The sequence below is a fragment of the Podarcis raffonei genome, chromosome 7, assembly GCF_027172205.1.
Source record: "Podarcis raffonei isolate rPodRaf1 chromosome 7, rPodRaf1.pri, whole genome shotgun sequence".
Taxonomy (NCBI): Eukaryota; Metazoa; Chordata; class Lepidosauria; order Squamata; family Lacertidae; genus Podarcis; species Podarcis raffonei.
The window spans coordinates 66,838,563-66,859,991 of record NC_070608.1 but is presented as its reverse complement, the minus strand read 5'-3'; the positions used below and the strand labels follow the sequence as shown (position 1 = coordinate 66,859,991).

The following is a 21,429-nucleotide window of genomic DNA, read 5'->3' as shown; positions in this document are numbered from 1 at the left end:
TTTCAGGTTAAGTACGGACCTCCGGAACAAATTAAGTACTTAACCTGAGGTACCACTGTATTAATATGCAGGTTGGGAGTGTGTGTGTGTGAACCACGTACTCCTTGGAGGAAAAGGTGGGCTATAAATGCAAAAAAAAAAAAAAAAAGCTCTACTACTTAAGGAAACTGGAGGGGCAAGCCAGATGGAGATGTCAGTCGCCATCCTGGCAACCAGAGATCTCCCTGGGGTCGCAATTGGACCCACGCCAGTCGCAAAAACGCACCTGGCGCCTGGCTAATTTCGAACACTGGACTGTGCCCTGTGGAGTGTGTCAGAGAGGAGGGGGATAGAAAGTAAGAAGGAGTCCCCCCGCTGCACAACACATCTGGCTGTAAAACCTATAAAGCCTTGGACGGCTCAGGACCACCTCTTTCTATATGAATCTACCCAGACCCTGAGATCATCTTCTGAGGCCTTCCTTCATGTGCCTCCTCCTTGAGAGGTCCGGAGCATGGCTTCCATCTGTGGAATGCTTTCCCCAGGGAAGGTCGCCTGGTGCCTTCATTGTACACCTTTAGGCAGGCAAAATGTTCTTTTTTAACCAAGCCGTTGGTTGATCTGATTTACATCCTATGCCCTTTTAAAATGTGTGGGTTTTTTTGTTGTTGGAGGGAGGCTACTGGTTTGTTGTTGTTTATTTTTATTATGTATTTTGTGGTTTTATATCTTGATTTTATTCTGTGAACCGCCCAGAGACCCCCGGGGGAATAGGGCGGTATATAAATTAAATAAATAGATAAGCTGGTGGTTCGATCCCCACCCAGGAAGGGCTGGATTCCTGCACTGCAGGGGGCTGAAGGAGATGACTAGACGACCCCTGGGGATCCCTTGCAACTACTCACCTTGCCACAACCCGGCGGCCCCCAGAGGATGAACGAGGGGATTTCGTGCACTTCCAGCAGGGAGCGCAGGAGCGTCCGTTCGCCCAGCGCCTGATCCTGCCCCACGTAGTCTTCCAGTAGGCTGGGTCGCAGCTTGTCCGCCAGGGGCTTCCCTTCCAGCTTTCGGGCCAGGCTTTCCCAGCCCAGCTCGGAGCCACGCGCACCTGAGCCCCGATGATCCTCCCCGTCCGGCTGTTTCTCTCCCGTTTGCGCCCGGGATGGAGATGGAGACGGGGCGGCAGCAGCAGCAGAGGCGCCCCGAGGTGTCCCGGAGCTCCTGGCCTTGTGGAAAAGGGAGAACAGCGGGGCTGAATCGGGTCTAGCTATCCCTGCGGGCTCTTCCCCGCTGCTCCTCTCCGGGGAGTTGGAGAGGCGCATTTTCTTCCGGCAAGACGCGCCCATCCCCGCGTCCTTTGGGCCGCCGCCGCTGCTGCTGCCGTCGATGCCGCTTCGCTCCGCATCTTCTGGGACTTCGCTGCCTCCCGCTTCGCTTTGCTGCTGCAAACATCTGTCCAGATGTGAGTTGATGCAGCTGGCGGGGAGCTCCCGCAGGCAAACGGGGCAGCTCACGAAAAGCTCTTCCTCCGCGCCCGCTCCTTCCATTTCCAGGGCCAAGGAAAGAGAGGGGAATCCCACGGAATTAAGGCTGGCTCCTTGGCTTCTCCCCCTTTCCTCTTGAGGGCACCCGCTTTAGGGATCCTCTCCAAGGAGACAGAGATCCAAAACGAAACCAGAAGTTGAGCTATAGAAACATGCCCGGGCAGGAAGAGGAGAAAAGTCAACACCTCCTTTCGCGACAAACCCAGCGGGCTGTCGGGAATCGTAGTTCTTTAAGCGGGAGGAGCGTAAAGGTCCTGCCATAGCTGTCAACTTTTCCCTTTTTTAAAGGGGAATTCCCTTATTCCGAATAGGATTCCTCGCAAGAAAAGGGAAAAGTTGACAGCTATGGGTCCTGCCGGGCTCGAGTGAAGTTGGATCCGAGCTTGAGAGGCGGACGGAAAATGCCATAATCGCTAACATTTGTTGTGCATAATGTGCACAGCCTTTTGTACAAATTAGACATACCTTTTACACATTACTCGCCTCAGTACAGGGGCACTCAGTGGGTAGGTTTTTAGTCCTGTCCCATGGATACCTGCTTCCAAGAAGATAGAACTGCACACTAACACCACCCCCGAAATTTGGGGAGCCCTCATGTTCAGGGATTACGCGGTTGTGAAAGCTTTTGTACACTAAGCATTATCCTCGTGATTATTAGGGATCAGGTCCTAAGGAATCTCTATAGTCAAAGACTATAAATTAAAGTGCAGTTGTGCATGCTTTTGAAACACTGTTTTGTGGCAATCGATTGAAGATTTGCTCAATAGCCACATGCAGGTCTGGCTGCTATGTTGTTCTGAATACATGGCTTTGCTGGATGCTAAGTTTGCCGCCATGTAAACACATTTTGTTTGTTTCCTTTTACTGCAGACAACAGACAGGAGATATCGGGAGCCACTCTTATTCGGTACTTTACGGAACCATGATGGAGAAACACGTAGTAGCTTACCATTCGAAATTCTATAAGATCAACCGGATGGATGAAATGAACACGCGGTATTACAACAGCCGGGAGGACACCGTGGCGTTCTTCCAAAAATTGGAGACAGTCAAAAGTGAAGAAGAGGTATGTGAAGATTACAAATGTACCCACACACACACACACACACAGAGAGAGAGAATCATCCATTCACACACAGAATGAAGTAAACACTTGTGTGCGTATAAAATGTTATAAACTATTGGTCTGCTTTCTGTGGCATCAGATGGTTGTTGAACAGAGAAGCATGTTCGTAAACATATTCTCTTGGAAATATAAAATTATTCCAAGCAGGTCCTGGCCAATACATTTTGGTGCCTGAGGCGAACCACAAAATGATGCCTCCCTCACCATCAGGGAAGAAGGGAGTGAGTGAAGATGTATGCCAGGAACATCTTCTGCCAGTGTGGCTCCTGCTGCCTGAGGCTGTCGCCTCATCTTGCCTCATGGCCAGTCTCGATTCAAAGGCTGATTTGACTAAGGATAGTCAAAAAGTTGGTCCACTTGATGATTCCTAGGTTAGAAGATGTCATGTTGCACATGGGTGTAGGATTGGGGTAAGGCTGTGATGGTTTGAAAGTGGTGTATAAACAATTTCAGTAAATGAATACAGTTGAAAGCAGTTGGATTAGTTGAGGGAGGCGACAGGACTGAGAGCTTATGGTTTCCGTATTGCCTGTGTGAAAGTTTTCAAAGGATTGAAATAAAAGGTGCTATGAGGTTTCAAGGTGTCTTACAGTGTAAGACCACATGATTATGACCATATGTGATTATGTCTGTTTTGAAACCAGCAGGAATGTTTCAGACCATGTGGCCTTGTGTTTGTGTTAGAAAGCTGTACACTGGTACCTTGGTTCCCGAACTGCTTAGTTGACAAACAAATTGGCTCCCAAACGCCGCAAACCTGGAAGTAAGTGTTCCGGTTTGTGAATGTTTTTTGGAAGTCAAATGTAAGGTTTTAAACATCTAGGCAGTACCCCCATGTTTTATTGCTGCGAGTAACCGGACAAATCCTTGTGCGTAAATTTGGTGCAAAAAGATTGTGCAATCTAAGATTACAATTTTTAAGGTTGCTGATAGGAGGTTTATTTTGTACATGCTCTGTTGTTTCAAAGGGCAAAGGAAGTAATTTTAAAAGATCTTTGCACTTGGCTAATTGTGAAGGGTATCTGAAATTAATCTCATACAAGGAGCAATTGCACAACTTTCCTCTAGGTGGAAGTCTCCTCCACGTTGAGCACTCCACAAAATATCGTCCTCCTTCTCCCGTCCACTTTTTGCTATATTAAAGGGAATCATGCAGGAGCAGTGATGGCAAATTTCACCTGTGGCTTTAATTAGTTAAAAATAGGTTTCATTAAGAAAAGAAAAAGCCCTGCATGGTTACTTCCAAGTACATGTATTGTGTTTGGATCGTGGTATTGACTGCTAGGTTTCAAACTGTATTTCGTATATATTTCCCTTCTACATACAGCCGCATTTGGGTCAGAACTTTCATATTGCTTAAATTGAGGTTGGGGCGACAGGACAGATGTGTGGGCAAGAAGGGAAAACACAGAGAACCCAAGCATAGCTGTCAACTTCCCCCTTTTTAAAGGGAAATTCCCTTATTCCGAATAGGATTCCTCGCAAGAAAAGGGAAAAGTTGACAGCTATGAACCCAGGTAAGCGCTGCACTCCTGAAGCTTCTCACCACTTAGAGAAATTGGAAACAGTACTTTTATGCACACAGCCTGAAAAGCATCCTGATAAGCTTGAACACTGACCACTTGGCAGATTGGCTTTCCAAACCATGCAGTTACAAACTTTAGCCAGTGCTATCGCTAATTTGCACCCCGACTGCAGACCCTCCAAATCTCCCTTTTTTCTAGGGACAGTCCTGGATTTACAGAAGCTGTCGCAGTTTCCAATTTGATCCCAGAATGTCCCGCTTTCCCATAGGATGTCCCTATTTTTGTCAGAGAAATGTTGAAGAGTATGGTTGTTGTTGTTTAGTCATTTAGTCGTGTCCGACTCTTCGTGACCCCATGGACCAGAGCACGCCAGGCACTCCTGTCTTCCACTGCCTCCTGCAGTTTGGTCAGACTCATGTTTGTAGCTTCGAGAACACTGTCCAACCATCTCATCCTCTGTCTCCCCTTCTCCTTGTGCCTTCCATCTTTCCCAACATCAGGGTCTTTTCCAGGGAGTCTTCTCTTCTCATGAGGTGGCCAAAGTATTGGAGCCTCAGCTTCAGTATCTGTCCTTCCAGTGAGCACTCAGGGCTGATTTCCTTCAGAATGGATAAGTTTGATCTTCTTGCAGTCCACGGGACTCTCAAGAGTCTCCTCCAGCACCATAATTCAAAAGCATCAATTCTTCAGTGATCAGCCTTCTTTATGGTCCAGCTCTGGGAAAACCATAGCTTTAACTATACGGACCCCTCAGCCAATAAAGCGAGATGAGTGCCACAACCCCAGAGTCGGCCACAACTGGACCTAATGGTCAGGGGTCCCTTTACCTTTTTATATTGGCCATTGCCCAACTTTAACATTTAACATATGTAACAGATTTCCACCCCTTGTTTTGATGTCTCTGCCCTCCGCCCACACCCAAGTCCCTTGCATCTCCTTGCATCTTTCCCCCCTCTCCTCCCTTTTCAGATCTGAGAGGGATAGAAAACGACAGAGCAGATGGCTTGCAGCAGAAGTTAGGAACTGCTGAGGTTGATGCTCGCAGCCCTGGCCCATTTGAGAATGTCAGATGAATTATCTTCCAAGCGAGGCTCTGCCCATCTTCTCTGCACCTGTTTCGTGCTTGTCACAGGGCCATCACGTTGCTTCCCTTATAGGTCTGATCGAGTTTGCCGGTGGATTCCTTCCAGCCGGCAGCATATCCATGCCTTCCATAGCTAGGTAGTTCTGGCTGGGCTGAGCAAGGCCACTGAATGAGCCCGGCAAAATTTTCCTAGCAATGCCCCAAACCTGCCCCCAATGCTAAAACATCCCCACTCCACCCACCCCAAAATGGGTCTCCTTTCGAAAGGAAAAGCTGTCTGGATCGGTGGTTGCTTCTGCTTCTTAGCCTCATTCCTTTGGCACGTGCTGTGGACTCTCTTACTAAACCATGGAAGCAAGAGAAAGACCGAAGTATCTGCAGATACACAGGTAGCTGAAATGCTTTTGAAGAGGGGGGATACATTTCAATAGCAGGCTTGCCTTTTGATACAGAGTCAACTGTTGATAGTTTGCAAAAACAGGTTATGGTGTCCAGGCAACATTCTCTTTATATGCTTTAAAGATTTTCCTAAGTGTATCTCTTCTTTTAGGCTTGTTGTATTTGAAAATCTGATAAAAATGCAGTTTTAGAAACTGGAAGAAGGGGATGAAATAGAAGTGCAAGATGATGTATTCTAGAGTAATATATCACAATAAGTTGGTGTAGAATTCTAGGCCAAGTGGCATATTTTGTCTTCACATTTTGAAACATTGCATCCTTCCACCTTCATGGCCATCCTAAATTCTCATTGATCCATGAAACATCCTCTAGTGACCTCTGCTGGGAGAGACAATGTTTGTAGTTAGCTAATCTGTTACTTGTACCATTCATTATCAAGTCAACCCACTATTTGAACTCCCCTGAAAAGTATTTACAATCAGACTTCTCCATCCCAACAGGCAAATTTCCATTATTTTACCCATTATTCGGTAGAGAGGTCACCATGTCTTCTCTTTTCCCTCTCCATTTCCCCAAGCAGGAACAGATTTCCCATAGGATCGATTCGTATTTGATGATTGCAAAATAATGGTTTTATAGATGAATGCATACAGATTTCCCATAGGATCGATTCGTATTTGATGATTGCAAAATAATGGTTTTATAGATGAATGCATATATTTATTTTTATTCCTCAGTTAAGGACTCAAAGCTGGCCTTGGCATGTGTAAGATTATTCAGTTAGGAAAAAATGATAAGCATGGTTTCGCTCAGTGGTGATGGAGTGGAGCAAATATAGGTGGAATAACACTCCTCGTTTGCGATCAAGTACATAGCTTGGAGATGCTCCTTTGCCCAGTGTTGTCATTGGAGACACAGTTGGCCTTCCAACTCTGGCTGCTTCACCAGTCATGGTTGTTCTTGGACCAAGATAGTCTGGAATCAGTCATCCATGCTCTGGTGACCTTGCACTTGGATTATTGTTTTATGTGCCCTACATAGCACTGTCCCTAAAGGCTGTCTGGAAGTGGTGAAGAATGTGGCTGCCTGGTTCCTCATTGGAACAGCCGGACTGGAAGGTGTAATACCTATCCTAAATAAGGTAAAGGTAAAGGGATCCCTGACCATTAGGTCCAGTCGTGGCCGACTCTGGGGTTGCGGCTCTCATCTCGCTTTATTGGCCGAGGGAGGTGGCATACAGCTTCCAGGTCATGTGGCCAGCATGACTAAGCCGCTTCTGGTGAACCAGAGCAGCGCACAGAAATGCTGTTTGCCTTCCCGCTGGAGTGGTACCTATTTATCTACTTGCACTTTGACGTGCTTTTGAACTGCTAGGTTGGCAGGAGCAGGGACCGAGCAACGGGAGCTCACCCCATTGTGGGGATTTGAACCGCCGACCTTCTGATTGGCAAGTCCTAGGCTCTGTGGTTTAACCCACAGCACCACCCGCGTCCCGCATCCTAAATATTATCCTTAATAATAATATAATAATAATTTATTACCTCTGGCCTGGCCTCCCCAGCCACTCTGGGCGGCTCCCAACAGAATATTAAAAACATGATAAAAAAATCAAACATTAAAAACTTCCCTAAACAGGGCTGCCTTCAGGTGTCATCTAAAAGTCAGATAGTTGTTTATTTCCTTGACATCTGGTGGGAGGGCATTCCACAGGGCGGGTGCCCCCACTAAGAAGGCCCTCTGCCTGGTTCCCTGTAACCTCACTTCTAAATGCACTGGATTGGCTGCCTCTGGGCTACCAAACCCGGTTCAAGGTGCTGGCAAGGCCTTAAATGTTTCAGGTATTTATAGGAGCACCTTTTTCAGTGCCAGTCAATTCAATCCTTGAGATAAGCATCGCAGCACTCCAAGATTGCACAGTATGGGGATGGATGAAAAAGTCTTCCCTGTGGTGGAATTCAAACTCTGGACTAGGTGGAGAGGTATGGGTATCTTTTGTTCTGACTGACAGATCCAGTTTTTAATCACAGTGAAATATTATTCCAGGACACCTCCTATAATCCCTAGGGAGCAGGACTAGTGGTCAGCATGGTGAGTGTTGTGGTCCAAGAACATCTGGTGACCCAATTTGAGAAACACTGAATTTCAACCAATAGCCCATTTAGCTCGTTATTGCTTGTATCAGTTGCAGCTCTTCTTGTGATGGGAGGAGTGACAGATGCCAATGAAGATGGTTTCTGTGAACCCCTCATGGTTGCAAAGAGGCTTATCCTTCAGAGTTGGAAGGATAAACTCCCAGCATCCACCACTCAGCTGGTCTGGAGTCCTTCCTGTCCTTTGCACATTTGAACGTGTCTAATATATATATTCTAGAAAGTTCTTTCTTGGTTTGCTATGCATTTGGACACCCCTTAAAATATAACCAAATTTTGCATGATGGTTTCTGAGACCAAGGAGCCCGGCTTCTGTAAATATATGGTAGCTGGATGCCACTGGGAATCAAGATGGCAGAATGAGCAGTTCAAAACTGTACTGCTTTTTATGTGTGTGTCTTAGAATTCCAAGGCAATGTTGAATATAAAGCTGCTGCTGCTGCTATCTCCTCAATCTCATTCGGCTATCTATCTGGGCACATGGACTACTAATAGTAATATATATGTTTAAGTTAGAATTGAGGGAATACTTTTATTGCTAATGTGATCTGGCAATATTTCTTCCCTTGTTCTTTTGTTGTATTTGCAACATATAAAATTATTATTATTATTATTAAGTAAGGGGCTGAAAAATAAAAGAGTCACACTTGTTTTATACAGTGGTACCTCGGGTTACAGACGTTTCAGATTACAGACTCTTCAGGTTACAGACTCCGCTAACCCAGAAATAGTATCTTGGGTGAAGAACTTTGCTTCAGGATGAGAACAGAAATCGGGCGGCAGCAGCACAGTGGCAGCGGGAGGCCCCATTAGCTAAAGTGGTACCTCAGGTTAAGAACAGTTACAGGTTAAGAACGGACCTTCAGAACAAATTAAGTTCTTAACCTGAGGTACCACTGTATTTTCTTTCTAATTCTGCTGTGTTATGGCTTCCATGTTAGGCTGGAACTGTCCAGCGGCTGCTATTACATGCAAAACTTTCCACCCATTTTGATATTTATTGCACCTTCGTGTGCCCATCCAAATTTCTTGGAGAATTCTGCCATTTCCATATTGATTCTCTGGCATGGCTTATATGCTGGGCCATATAAGAAGGGACATTACAAGATCATTAACTATGGCTCCAACAGCATTTAAATTTTTGATGGCTCCTCTGCAACAGTGAAGTAAAAACATACTCTCCAAGTGTCCCGTTTTTCTAGGGAGAGTCCTGGAATTACAGAAGCCACCCTGGTTTCTGATTTGATCTTGGAATGTCTCTTTTCCCCCTTTTTCCTCCCCTCCACGTCTTGGATAACAATTAAAAATGGTGTGTGTGTGTGTGTGTTTGTGTGTGTGTAGTTACAAAAACGGAATCCTATTTATACGGAAAATAAAATCCCTGCACCAAATGAATGAAGCTGCCATACGAATCCCTTCCTATAATTTTGAAGGAAAATGTCATCAATCCATTTTAAATTCTTTAATTGTGATGCTTCTACAGCCAGCCATTTATTAGGAAACGCGGAGAGAGTTGATTCATTTATTGTAAATGGAGCCCTATTATTATTACATCCTGCCTTTTTCCCTGACAGGGACTCAAGGCAGCTTACTGCTAAAATGTTATTTCATTTCATTTATCTGTGGAAGGTGTTGCACGTGATATTTCCTCTCACACGTTTGTCTTTACAACAATCCTGTGAGGTAGGTTGGGCGCCGAGGTTGTAATTGGCTCAAGGTGACCGATGTAGATGTGTATATGATGCATAACTGTCAACTTACAGATTTGAAAATAAGGGACCAGCAGCCTCGAAAATAAGGGATCAGCAGCCAAAATAAGGGATCAACAATTACTTTGATAAAATACATACTTTGTTGCGTGCAAATGGCTTTAGATACCTATTAGGTCCATAAATTACCATATAGCATATATTCAACACAAAAAACAGCAACAATTTGTTGTTGACAAAGGACATCTGGACATAGAAAGGGCCCCATTACCTTCAGTAATTTAAGGGACATCATCAATAAGGGACAGCAGTGGGACATGGTGCTGGGATAAGGGACTGTCCCGCCAAATAAGGGACACTTGACAGCTATGATATGATGTCTTTGTGTGTGGTGAGATTAAATGTGGGAGAAACTTCCTGAGGAACAATAGGATGTTCCCTATATTCTTCGGAGCAATGTTGGGTGGGTATTAAAAAATAAATGCTTTAACCAAGCATTTAAACCACCCAACTGTAAGCCACCCAACTTGGCCAACAAGACTCAAAGAAATGAAATCAGTCTCAAAGGCCCACATCATGAAAAAGAGAGAATGTGTACATTTTGATTCAGTTAAGTATAGCTTTCTAGAAAGGCAGATTGTGACACAGGTCCCAGCATATGCGCTTGTCAATCAAAAGAAAGACGTGTTTCTCACATTGCTTGAGGCTTGGCATCTGTTTCCTCTTACATGTCGCACTTGCTATGTGTTAGCCACTTGTCTGCTGAATAAAAATAAGATCTAAGAATTTGTTAATTAGTCCCACCAGATCTGGATGTCCGTATATGAGCACTTCATTACTCTCTCTTTTTATATTACTCTTTATTCTTATCTGGTTACATTCAACGACCTTGAAGGAAACCTGACCCCATAGCTACATTCCAAAGTCACAAAGGGTAGCACAACATTCAGCAAATGCCATTAATTCCTTAATTAATGTGTGTGTGTGTGTTCTACGAGCCACGGTATTTTCAAACACTGTTTCTGACTCGAGCCAATCATAGAAATGTTCCTTCTGGAATTGCATCTTGTAATATTAACTGGTTTGTGTTGGATGCATTTATGATAGATAGAAAGGGCAATGAGCAGTGACCACCATTGACCAAACTGTAATTAGTGATGCCACAGAACTGTGTAGTTCAGGCATAGACAAACTCGGCCCTCCAGATGTTTTGGGACTACAACTCCCATCATCCCTAGCCAACAGGACCAGTGGTGAGGGGTGAGGGGAGTTGTAGTCCCAAAACATCTGGGGCCCCAAGTTTGCCTACGTCTGGTATAGTTAATCAGTTTGGAGGCCAAAAATGACCAGTTCAAAAATGACCAGTCTTTTTGTACAATTTTTTTTATGTTGGGAGAATTGTATCAACATTTGGAGAAATGCAGATGTTAAAAACTAGCATCAATGCATTTGATTCTTTACAGCATTACTTAGTCAAAAATAGACAGACCCTGCCCACAAGGAGTTTACAATCTAGAACAGACAAAGTTGAACTCAACAAACGGAGGAGAGGAAGATACAGTGGTACCTCAGGTTGCATACGCTTCAGGTTACAGACTCCGCTAACCCAGAAATAATGCTTCAGGTTAAGAACTTTGGTTCAGGATAAGAACAGAAATCGTGCTCCGGTGGCACGGCGGCAGCAGGAGGCCCCATTAGCTAAAGTGGTGCTTCAGGTTAAGAACAGTTCCAGGTTAAGAACGGACCTCCGGAACAAATTAAGTACTTAACCCGAGGTACCACTGTATTAGTTTAGGATGAAGATGGATATGGACCAACCTCTTTAAAAAACGGATTACAGTGGTACAACTTAACACCCCATATTCATTGAGTGTGTCACTTTTACGAGAGTCAAAGGACCCCTATATCTTCCTGCACAAGATTGCTTTGTTTATTTAAAGAAACAACAAATATATCCATAGCACTATTGGCCTGACTCTCATTTGCATTGCAGCACTTCTGGCAGCCAAAAGAGACCTTAAAATGAACTTAGCTCTTGTTTACACCCACTTTAAATTCCCTTTACATTGCCAGAAAATGAAGAGGCTTTTATATACAGTATCTGAGAATGTCCCTGGCCCCTCACTGAATGGGTTAGTCTCATTTCATTCATCATTCGTATTTTGGTAGAGTGATTCTTCATGTCGTCTGACTGGGTTACCTGCCCATGTGGAAGAGCTAGGTCAGTTTTCATCTGTTAATGATAATGTGGGTTGGATGTTAACAGTTGGTGTGGGTCTCGTCTCCCAAATTATGTGTAGCTTAAGTGTCAAAACTCTGAAAACATTTGAGCAGCAAGGCTTCATGTCATTGCAATGTCTATTTCTTAATGCACCTGAGTATTCCATTCATGTTTTAAAATAATTGGGTGGGGTTTAAAAATTCTTTATCCTCAGACCTTTTTTTTGGACAAATTTCCATCAACGCAGCATATTGTGATGCTGAGTAAATTCAGGAAAATAGTACTAATTGCTATGGATTTGGTGTTTTTGAGTGTTAGCTGCAATAATCAGCGCAATCCTGGCAGCTTAGTGTATAGCTAAATTTCAAAAATGCAAAATGTTGTGCTTGTTTTCTACAGAGAACACTATACTAACCCTTTAATTCACTTGAATAGACTTTGTGTAGTATGTAGAGTTTTGAATGCTTAGGATATGACTGGATACCCTCTAACATTTCTCTCTCTTTTTTTAAAAAAGATATTTATTGAGTTTTTCCACCTTTATACATTAAAAAATAAAAAAATAAAAAACAAAAAAGTTAAAAACACATACAGTTTACAATCCTTATTTTCGATAACATATTTCCCTGACTTCCCCACACCTCCCCTTCTTATATTCCAATTCAAATTGTTAATTCAACAAGTTCTTGTCCCCAATTTTTGACCTTTTTATATTTAATTCATTTTAAAAAAACCAATTTTAACTTATAAACATCAGTATTTAAACATCAGTGCTCATTCTTAAAACCTTTTTCTAAAGTCGACCCAAATTCCCTTCCACGAATTCCCCAATTTTCATACTAATAACAAAACAAAATAGAAAAAACAGATTATGCACCCTTTGGATTCCAAATGTCCCAAAAGCTCCAACTTTCACCTGAATCAAATTTGTAATCCATAGGTCTTCAGATCTCCACATAAGGAGATCTCTCCATTCTTCAATCTTCAATTCAAAACAGATTTTCATCATCCAGTACTTATTTTCCTTTGTAGCCATCATGTCAGGCCTCTGGCTCTCCTTTGTCATCTGCAACATTACATCTCCTCCTTCCTTTTCCTCAGAAACAACATATATCTCTTTCTCCACACTCTCAAATCTTTCAAGTTTCTCTTCTTGTCCAGCTGCATGGACTTCATGAGTCAAGTCCTTATCAAATTCAATGAATTTGTTTACTGTTAAGTCCAGAGTTGCAACATTTGTAGCCAAAACATCAATTTGGCCTTGTAACTTTCCCAAGAGAAGAAACACTCTGTCCAATTTAGCTTGAATTGTTCCTCCTTCAGCCATTCTTGTAATGTCCCAAAATCCCCTCTAGAGGGATTTTGGTTACTTTATCTTCCTTCCAGTTCAAATCCAAAAATCAAGTTAGTTTGTATCAGTTCTTCCTTGTTTTCAACGAAATATAACCAAATTGTAGCAAATATATCCAGCAGAGACAGCAGAAACAAAGTTCTCTTTTTCCTTCTTGACAGCTAATTTGACAGCTGTCAAACTCTTCTATATCTCCTCAACAGGCTCTCTCGCGGATCACTCCCGGATCTGGGAGGGGGGGTGGCACTTCAGCTCTCAAAATTAGCTCTTATCCTCCAGTGAAATTACTTATACCGCCAAATCGTGAAATTAATGTCTTTTACCCAATAAAGAAGAAGAAATTCTCTCGACCTTAGTTAGCTAGTCCTTGCTTTAGATTATTTATAAGACGGGGAGACGGACTTCCTGTTTGCGCCTTCCCCGATCGTGCCTAATTAAAAAAAAATTTTTTTCTTTACAAATCCAATTTCCGTATTACTCATGGGTTGTTGCTTTTAGAGTCCAATTGTTCACAAGAAGAAGTCAGCGCTCTCCGACCATGGCATGCGGCTTCACTCCGCAGGAGAAGCAGTCGACTCTCAGCACCGCGCCGCTCACCCCGTCCCCCGTTCCGAAGCCTTTAAAAAGGCTCCTTCGCGGGTCGGGGGGGCGCAAATGGTGCCTGCCGAGTCACCAGGTTCACAGGCTTCAGCGCCTGTGATTTATGAGGGTCCCCGCGTCACCGCAGCGGCAAGACCCGGATCCTGCGGAGCCGATTCCCTCCAGAGCTCGGAGGGAATCCGCCATTAGCCGATGGCGCTAACCCGGAAGTCCCCGCTAACATTTATCCGATTAAAATAGGGACATCCCATCCCATAATGATAATTTTACTATTTATACCCACACATCTTATTGGGTTGCCCCAGCTCCTTGTAGGAAAAGGTAGGATATAAATGAAATAAACGAATGAATGAGTTAACATACCCTCCAACATTTCTCGGATGAAAACAGGGACGTCCTATTTCACAACAACAACAACAAAAAACATTTTATTATTTGCACTCCACCCATCTGAATGGCACTCTGGGCAGCTTCCAACATATGTAAAAACATAATTAAACATTAAAAAGCTACCATACAGGGCTGCCTTCAGATGCCATCTAAAGTTATTTATCTCCTTGGCTCGGGGGAGTTGCTTCCCAACTGCCAATGTTTTAATTAAATCTTATGTCAAGATTTAATTGCCAGTCTGGTTAACTTTTGTACATGGAATGGGGGAGCCATCCTTTCCTTTGTGCCAGGCAGCGAATTGTCTTGGGTGGGGACCCACATGTTGTGGGGAAGGAGGGGAGAAATTGACTTTGCCATGGCTACCGGTACATGGACAATGAAGTCTGTTAGCAAACAGAGGAAGGTAAACTGCTCTGAGTTACGCTTCATGAATGCCAGCATCAAATAGAGAAGCAGTCTGTCAGGAACTTGGGAAGGAAACATTAAGGTTGCAGTGACCTCCAGTGGTGAAAAAATATCCTAAGGATTCGTTGACATCCGAAGCCATGCATGGAACAGGACAGAACTTTTCAGCTGTGTTAGGGATTTTCTGACCCGAGAGTAACAGTGGAGCTTACTTTCAAGTAAATGTGTATAGGATTGTACTGCTGTTGTGTTTTCGTGTGATTGCTGGTTTCACTTTTTCTTTGAGTCTTGTTTTGTGTGGTGGTGCTGGGATATATCATTTTTAAAAGTATAAACTTACAACAACAAAAACAGTTCCGAATCCAAAGATTGAGATTGCTCTGAATCTCCTGACTTCCCTCCATCCCTTCCATGAGTCCTAACGGTATTATTTACAACTGCATATCAATACTTATCCAAATTTTTAATCCTTCTAAATGCTTTCCATTACTTTGCAAGTGCGGTTAAAATCCTTCTAATGTTTTAACCTGCTTACAGTGGTCTCGTAAATAAATCCCATTCCTTGTTCAAGTTCTTGCCGTCTTGGTGATCTTGGGTTTTCATTGCGTTTTGTAAAATTGTATTCTTTTATTTGACTCTGTAATCCATTTTGAAAGGTACCTGTAAAAGCACTAGTATGAATACTAAGTAATAAACAGAACACCAAAGACTGACATCAGACCCAAAATTCAAGTGCTTCGAAAATATCCACTAATGACACCAGCATACCAGGTGTCAGCTGTCTGAAAGCTGACTGCCATTTAAATTACCCACAATGCCCGCAGCATGCTGTCACTTCACAGCACTGTGGAAAATATCTGTGGTCGCTTAATGTGGGGATGTTTCTTGGTCTGACCTTTTCTGCAGTTAAAGAAAATGTTTATTATCAGTCCAGCATACACCTGTATATAGGGAGTAAGAAACAGCAGGAAAAGGTTTAACTTCATGACAAAACAAATATTATTTTTCTTAATATAAGGCCATGTGGGTATTTTGCATTGGTTGGAAAGCTAATGGAAGGAGATGTCTGCCTGTTTAAAAGCTTTTCATTCTGTCCTCCAGTCAGTGTAGAAATTCAGGGCAGTGCACAATTAGATAGATCGGACATGTAATGCAGAAATAAAATAACAGGAGGCAAATCTTAAAACGTGCACTAAGTTATAACAATGTATTTGTGAGGCAAGTTTCTATGTGGAGAGCTTTTTAGAGACAGGTTGCCACTACCAAAAAGGTCCTTCCCTTTATTGCCACCAGTGCCAGATTTACGTATAAGCTATACAAGCTATAGTTTAGGGCCCCACTCTCTTGGGCCCCCCCAAAAAATGTAAAGAAAAAAATACAATTACTTTGATAAAATACATATTTTGTTATGTGCAAATGGCTTTAGATACCTATTAGGTCCATAAATTACCATATAGCATATATTCAACACAAAAAACAGTGGCAATTTGTTGTTGACAAAGGACAGCTGGACATATAAAGGGCCCCGTTACCTTCAGTAGCTGAGGGCCTCATCAAACCTAAATCCGGCCCTGGTTGCCACTTAGCATAATTCTGCCAAAAGTGCCTGGGAAGGGTCTAGGTCTGGGCAGGATGATATGGGAAGAACCTGGCTTTCCGTTATCTGGCTTTCCTGTGAACAGAAAGAGGAGAAACTAGAACTTCCAGCCCACAGAAAATTGCAGCAGTGATGCAGGTGAAATTCAGAGCCAAAAGAGAGAAGTTACCAGCTAACGTGGCCTGTGTTGCCCTACCTTGCCCATTAGATAAAAAGCATCTCTGTGCAGTGCAAAGTTGTGCGAAGGGTTTCATTGCAGTTTGTGTGCTAAGGATAAAGATAACTTGACACAAAGTGAGGAACAAAACTAGGTGCAGCTTTAATTGCAGGTTTTAGTGTGTGTGTGTGTGTGTAGTGTGTGTGTGATGTAAACAGCAGTCACTGGAGAGTCCAAGTGGTTGTGGGATCACAGGGCATGAGGAGGGAGAGTTCAGTCCTTCCTCTCCTGCTATGGTTCTGGCTGAAACTAGCAACAAGCTGCTTTTTTCATCCCACTGGGGGCGCAGTTTTGACTGGGACCACCCTCCTCACTACCATGTTAATGCCACATCCTGTTTGGCCCTGAGGGAACGATCTGCACATTCATGCAAATCACCACTTACCTGCTGCCAAAGGCAAGTGAACATTGCTGATGGACAGGGACGAGTTGCTGTCCTTAATCTCCCTGTCCTTTTGCTTGCATACTTTCATTTATACATCTGTTCCCTCCTCTGATTGAGAACAGCCTACCTGCTCCACCTCCCAGGTCTTTGCAATGTATGTCTTTCCAAAAAGAACATCTCCTGCAATTTAGTCAATTGATTTAAGTAGGGTAGTGCCATTGCAGGCACAAGGAAGGACAATGTGAAATATAGCATGCAGGGGAAACTTTAATGCTTTCGTCTATGGCTTAGCAGGAGAAAGGATTGCATGACTCCTGTTTCCATGCGTAGTGAGGAAATCTTGCTTTCCACTTTTGTCTTGCACTGTGGATGGCAAGAACATTTTGACCCAAATTGGTGTTTTAACCTCATAAGTTCTGGTGAGGAGACTTGAACCCTTCCACTTAACTTCCCTGTGACCTGTCAAATTGGGCACTTTGCTTTCATCCTGATTCCAATACCAGAAATAAACCGGACAAGAGGAGGAAAATAAATTCTCTTAAGCAATGGACAGAGAGCAGAAAGACTGTGTTCCTCTCAGCCATGCCTCCTCTCCTTGAGAGAGCCAGTGTGGTGTAGTGGTTGAGAGCGGTGGACTCGTAATCTGGTGAACTGGGTTCGCTTCCCCGCTCCTCCACATGCAGCTGCTGGGTGACCTTGGGCTAGTCACACTTCTCTGAAGTCTCTCAGCCTCACTCACCTCACAGAGTGTTTGTTGTGGGGGAGGAAGGGAAAGGAGATTGTTAGCTGCTTTGAGACTCCTTAGGGTAGTGATAAAGCAGGATATCAAATCCAAACTCTTCTTCTTCTTCCCAACCTGATGTTGCTGAAAGTAGACTCTCTACCTGTAAACTCTACCTGTCCATGGAGAAGAATCATTTCAAATATATGTGGCTACCACAATCACATCTCATTTTGCCATAACACCACCATGGGCAGGCTTGTAGTGTGCATGCCGGCTGTTTTCACCTTCTTTTCAAGGTTAATCAGTTAAAAATAGAGGTTTGCAGAATCCAGCTCTAGAAACTGTCATGCAGAGCTTCCAGTATCTTCTCAGCTAGGCACACAACACCTGCTTACTGTCTGAGATAACCTGTCTTCAGGGACTCCCTGGAGATCACGGTCACGTACAGGTTAAGGATGTGGCTTTGAGCTCCAATTAAATGCTTCTTGTGGGCATCTAGAAATAGCCTGCCTACTTGTTGGAAATTGGAAAGCAGGGGGAAACGTGACTTGCGCAGATGCCAGGAGGAAAAGGTGGCAAATAGTGCGCCCCTTGGATGAGCTAGACATGTGCTTCCTTCCATGTAGGGTTTGTTGTAAGACGGACATCAGGTTTCATGTCCATGTGAGAGATAATGGACCTTTGAAGAGATGTTGACAGCGTTTGTGCATCATGGAAATTTGGAAACCTGTAGCTGTCAACAGAGCAGCAGGTGCTGGTGCAGCAGAAACTCCAGCTTCTGATTCGGAAAGTGGTGGTGTAAGCTTGTCGTTGAGTCCTGTGTGTTCCGGCGAAAGTACCTTCCATGCATTTGCCTATTTTGGGCCGTTACTGTTTCCGTGATGACTTTCCCCCACGTGTCGTGTTTTCGAAACCATTAAAAACACCTGCGTTCTAGCCAAACCCAGCAAGTAAAGTTTTAAAGGGAGGAAAGATATTTATCCCCAAATGCTTGCTCTCTGCGTGTCAGTGCGTGGTTGCATGTGTGTGAGAGAGACTTTTATTAGCCATTTTCCTGCTTAAATCTTGCCGGCAGAAGGGTGAAGTGGAAATCAGCTAAACGCAATAACTGTGCTATAATTTGAGATGTGTGTTGTTGTTGTGTGCATGGCAGAGGGCCTTCTCGGTTTCCCCAGCCACTCTGGGAAGCTCACAAGAGAATATTAAAAACACGCTAAAACATCAAACATTAAAAACTTCCCTAAACAGGGCTGCCTTCAGATGTCTTCTAAAAGTCAGATAGGTGTTTGTTTCCTTGACATCTGATGGGAGGGTGTTCCACAGGGCGGGCACCACTACCAAGAAGGCCCTCTGCCTGGTTCCCTGTAACCTCATTTCTCACACTGAGGGAACCACCAGAAGGCTCTCGGAGCTGGACCTCAGGGTCCGGGCTGGACAATGGGGGTGGAGATGCTCCTTCAGGTATACTGGGCCGAGGCCGTTTAGGAATAGCTGGGATATGAGGAAAAGAGGGCAAGGAAAGGAGAACTGGGAACACCGAAATGGAAGGATTGGTTGGTGGGGTGGGAAGTAAAATGTAAACAATGTTTTGCAGCAAAGAGCAACTTGCTTGAAATCTACAACCCGACCTGATCTCCCCCTGGCTGTGCCTAGAATTAGAACAGAATCATATTTAAAAACAGATGTCACTCAGGTCCTTAGGAAGAGTGTAATAGTAGCCACAGGAGTAAAGAGATACCGAGTCCCACCAAGTGACACAAATATAACCTTTTGTAGGATTCTCCCCTCTCCCAGAGGTCAATGGATCAAAATAGCAGCTCTGCCCCTGCTCCCTCGTGCCACACTTGCACGTGAGTGCCCTGTAGACAATACGGAGGTACCAAAGACCCCATAGTTCCCAGTTTGTATGGTAACCAGGCAAGAAGATGGAGAATGGTGGCTTTGGCACTTAGAATCATAGAACTGTAGTACCCCAAGGGCCATCTTGTCCAGCCCCCTGCAATGCAGGAATCTTCTGTACAACACAGGGCTTGAACTCAGGCTCTACTGACTGAACTGAACTGAACATGCGAGCTGAAAATTAAACAGCAGGGTGCCAAAGGACCCACAATGTGTAGGCTATGGGAAAGAAAACAAAAGTGCTCCAAGAATATAGTAATCCCAAAATGCTTCATAAGAAAAGAAAGAATCACCACACCACTGACTTTTTAAGACAGGAAGGCTTGTACAGTGGTACCTCGGGCTACATACGCTTCAGGTTACATACGCTTCAGGTTACAGACTCTGCTAACCCAGAAATAGTACCTCGGGTTAAGAACTTTGCTTCAGTGCCACCCCCCCGGACCTGGGAGTGCTCCGCGAGAGAGCCTGTTGAGGAGGTATTGAAGAGTTTGACAGCTGTCAAATTAGCTGTCAAGATGGGAAAAGAGAACTTTGTTTCTGTTGCTTCTGCTGGTTATATTTGTTACAATTTGGTTACAATTTGTTGAAAACAAGGAAGAACTGATACAAACTAACTTGATTTTTGGATTTGAACTGGAAGGAATATTAAGTTACCAAAATCCCTCTAGAGGGGGATTTGGGACATTACAAGAATGGCTGGAGGAGGGAAAATTCAAGCTGAATTGGGCAGAGTTTTTGTTCTTTTGGGAAAGTTACAAGGCCAAATTGATGTTTTGGCTACAAATGTTGCAACTCTGTGCTTAACAGTAAATAACATCACTGAATTTGATAAGGATTTGATTCAGGAAGTCCATGCAGCTGGACAAAAAGAGAAACTTGAGAGCTTTGAGAGTGTGGAGAAGGAGATATATGTTGTTCCTGAGGAAAAGGAAGGAGGAGCTGTAATTTTGCAGATGACAAAGGAGAGCCAGAGGCCTGACATGATGGCTACAAAGGAAAATAAGAACTTGATGTCGAAAATTTGGTCTGAATTGGAGATTGAAGAATGGAGAGATCTCCTTATGTGGAGATCTGAAGACCCAAGGATTACAAATTTGCTTAAGGTGGAAGTTGGAGCTTTGGGGACATTTGGACTTGAAAGGAGTAAGAAACAAGATTCGGGCTCCACTTTTAAGTATGGAGGTCTGGCTGGAAGAAACATGGATCCCGTTGGGCCAGAGCTTCTCCGAGATCTGGTGTTTAATATTAAGGACTATCAAAAAAACCGGCAGAGAGGAATTGAGAGAGAATTAAGAGCCTCGGACGTGAGATCTCCAGGCTGATAGTAGACTAAGACTGATGGACATTTTTTGGGGATTGAAACCGGGAAAGGGGGGGTGGAGTTTGGGAATCCAAAGGGTGCATAATTACAATCTGTTTTGTTTTCACTTTGCTTTGTTATTTGTATGAAAATTGGGGAATTTGGGTCGACTTTAGAAAAATGTTTTAAGAATGAGTACTGATGTATAAGTACTGATGTTTAAGTTTGGATAAGGCAAAATTGGTTCTTTAAAATGAACTAAATAGAAAAAGGTCAAAAATTAGGGATAAGAACTTGCTGAACTAACAATTTGAATTGGAATATAAGAAGGGGAGGTGTGGGGAAGTCAGAGAAATATGTTATAGAAAAATAAGGATTGTGAACTTTATGTGTTTTTAAACTTTTTTCTTTTTTCTTTTTTGATTCTTTTTTAATGTATTAAAGTTGAAAATTTCAATGAATATCTTTTTTTTAAAAAAAAGAACTTTGCTTCAGGATGAGAACAGAAATCGTGCTCTGGCGGCAGCAGCAGGCCCGATTAGCTAAAGTGGTGCTTCAGCTTAAGAACAATTTCAGGTTAAAAACGGACCTCCGGACTAATTAAGTACTTAACCTGAGGTACCACTGTACTCATACTTTACTACTAAAGAAGAAGCTAAATAGACTATAACTTGGAGCCAAGTCAGAACATGGTTACTGGATTTTACTGGACTGCAGTCAAAGAACAGCGGGTACTTGCTTTTGTAGGGGAAAGGAAAGCGTTTTTCTCAAACAACCTTGCTCAAGCTCTGGCTTTTGGCAGAGGCCAAACCAAATAGTG

General features: G+C 43.5%; 1 protein-coding gene across 1 annotated transcript in view; it reads right to left on the bottom strand.

Moving 5' to 3' along the window:
• WRNIP1 (WRN helicase interacting protein 1) overlaps positions 1-1,643 on the bottom strand; it is a 46,687-nt gene extending 45,044 nt beyond the window's left edge. The window contains exon 1 of the mRNA XM_053397034.1: positions 885-1,643. Within this exon, the coding sequence (XP_053253009.1) occupies positions 885-1,526 (642 nt within the window). The 5' untranslated portion in view covers positions 1,527-1,643. The remainder of the gene's footprint in view (positions 1-884) is intronic.
• Positions 1,644-21,429: the final 19,786 nt, after the last annotated feature.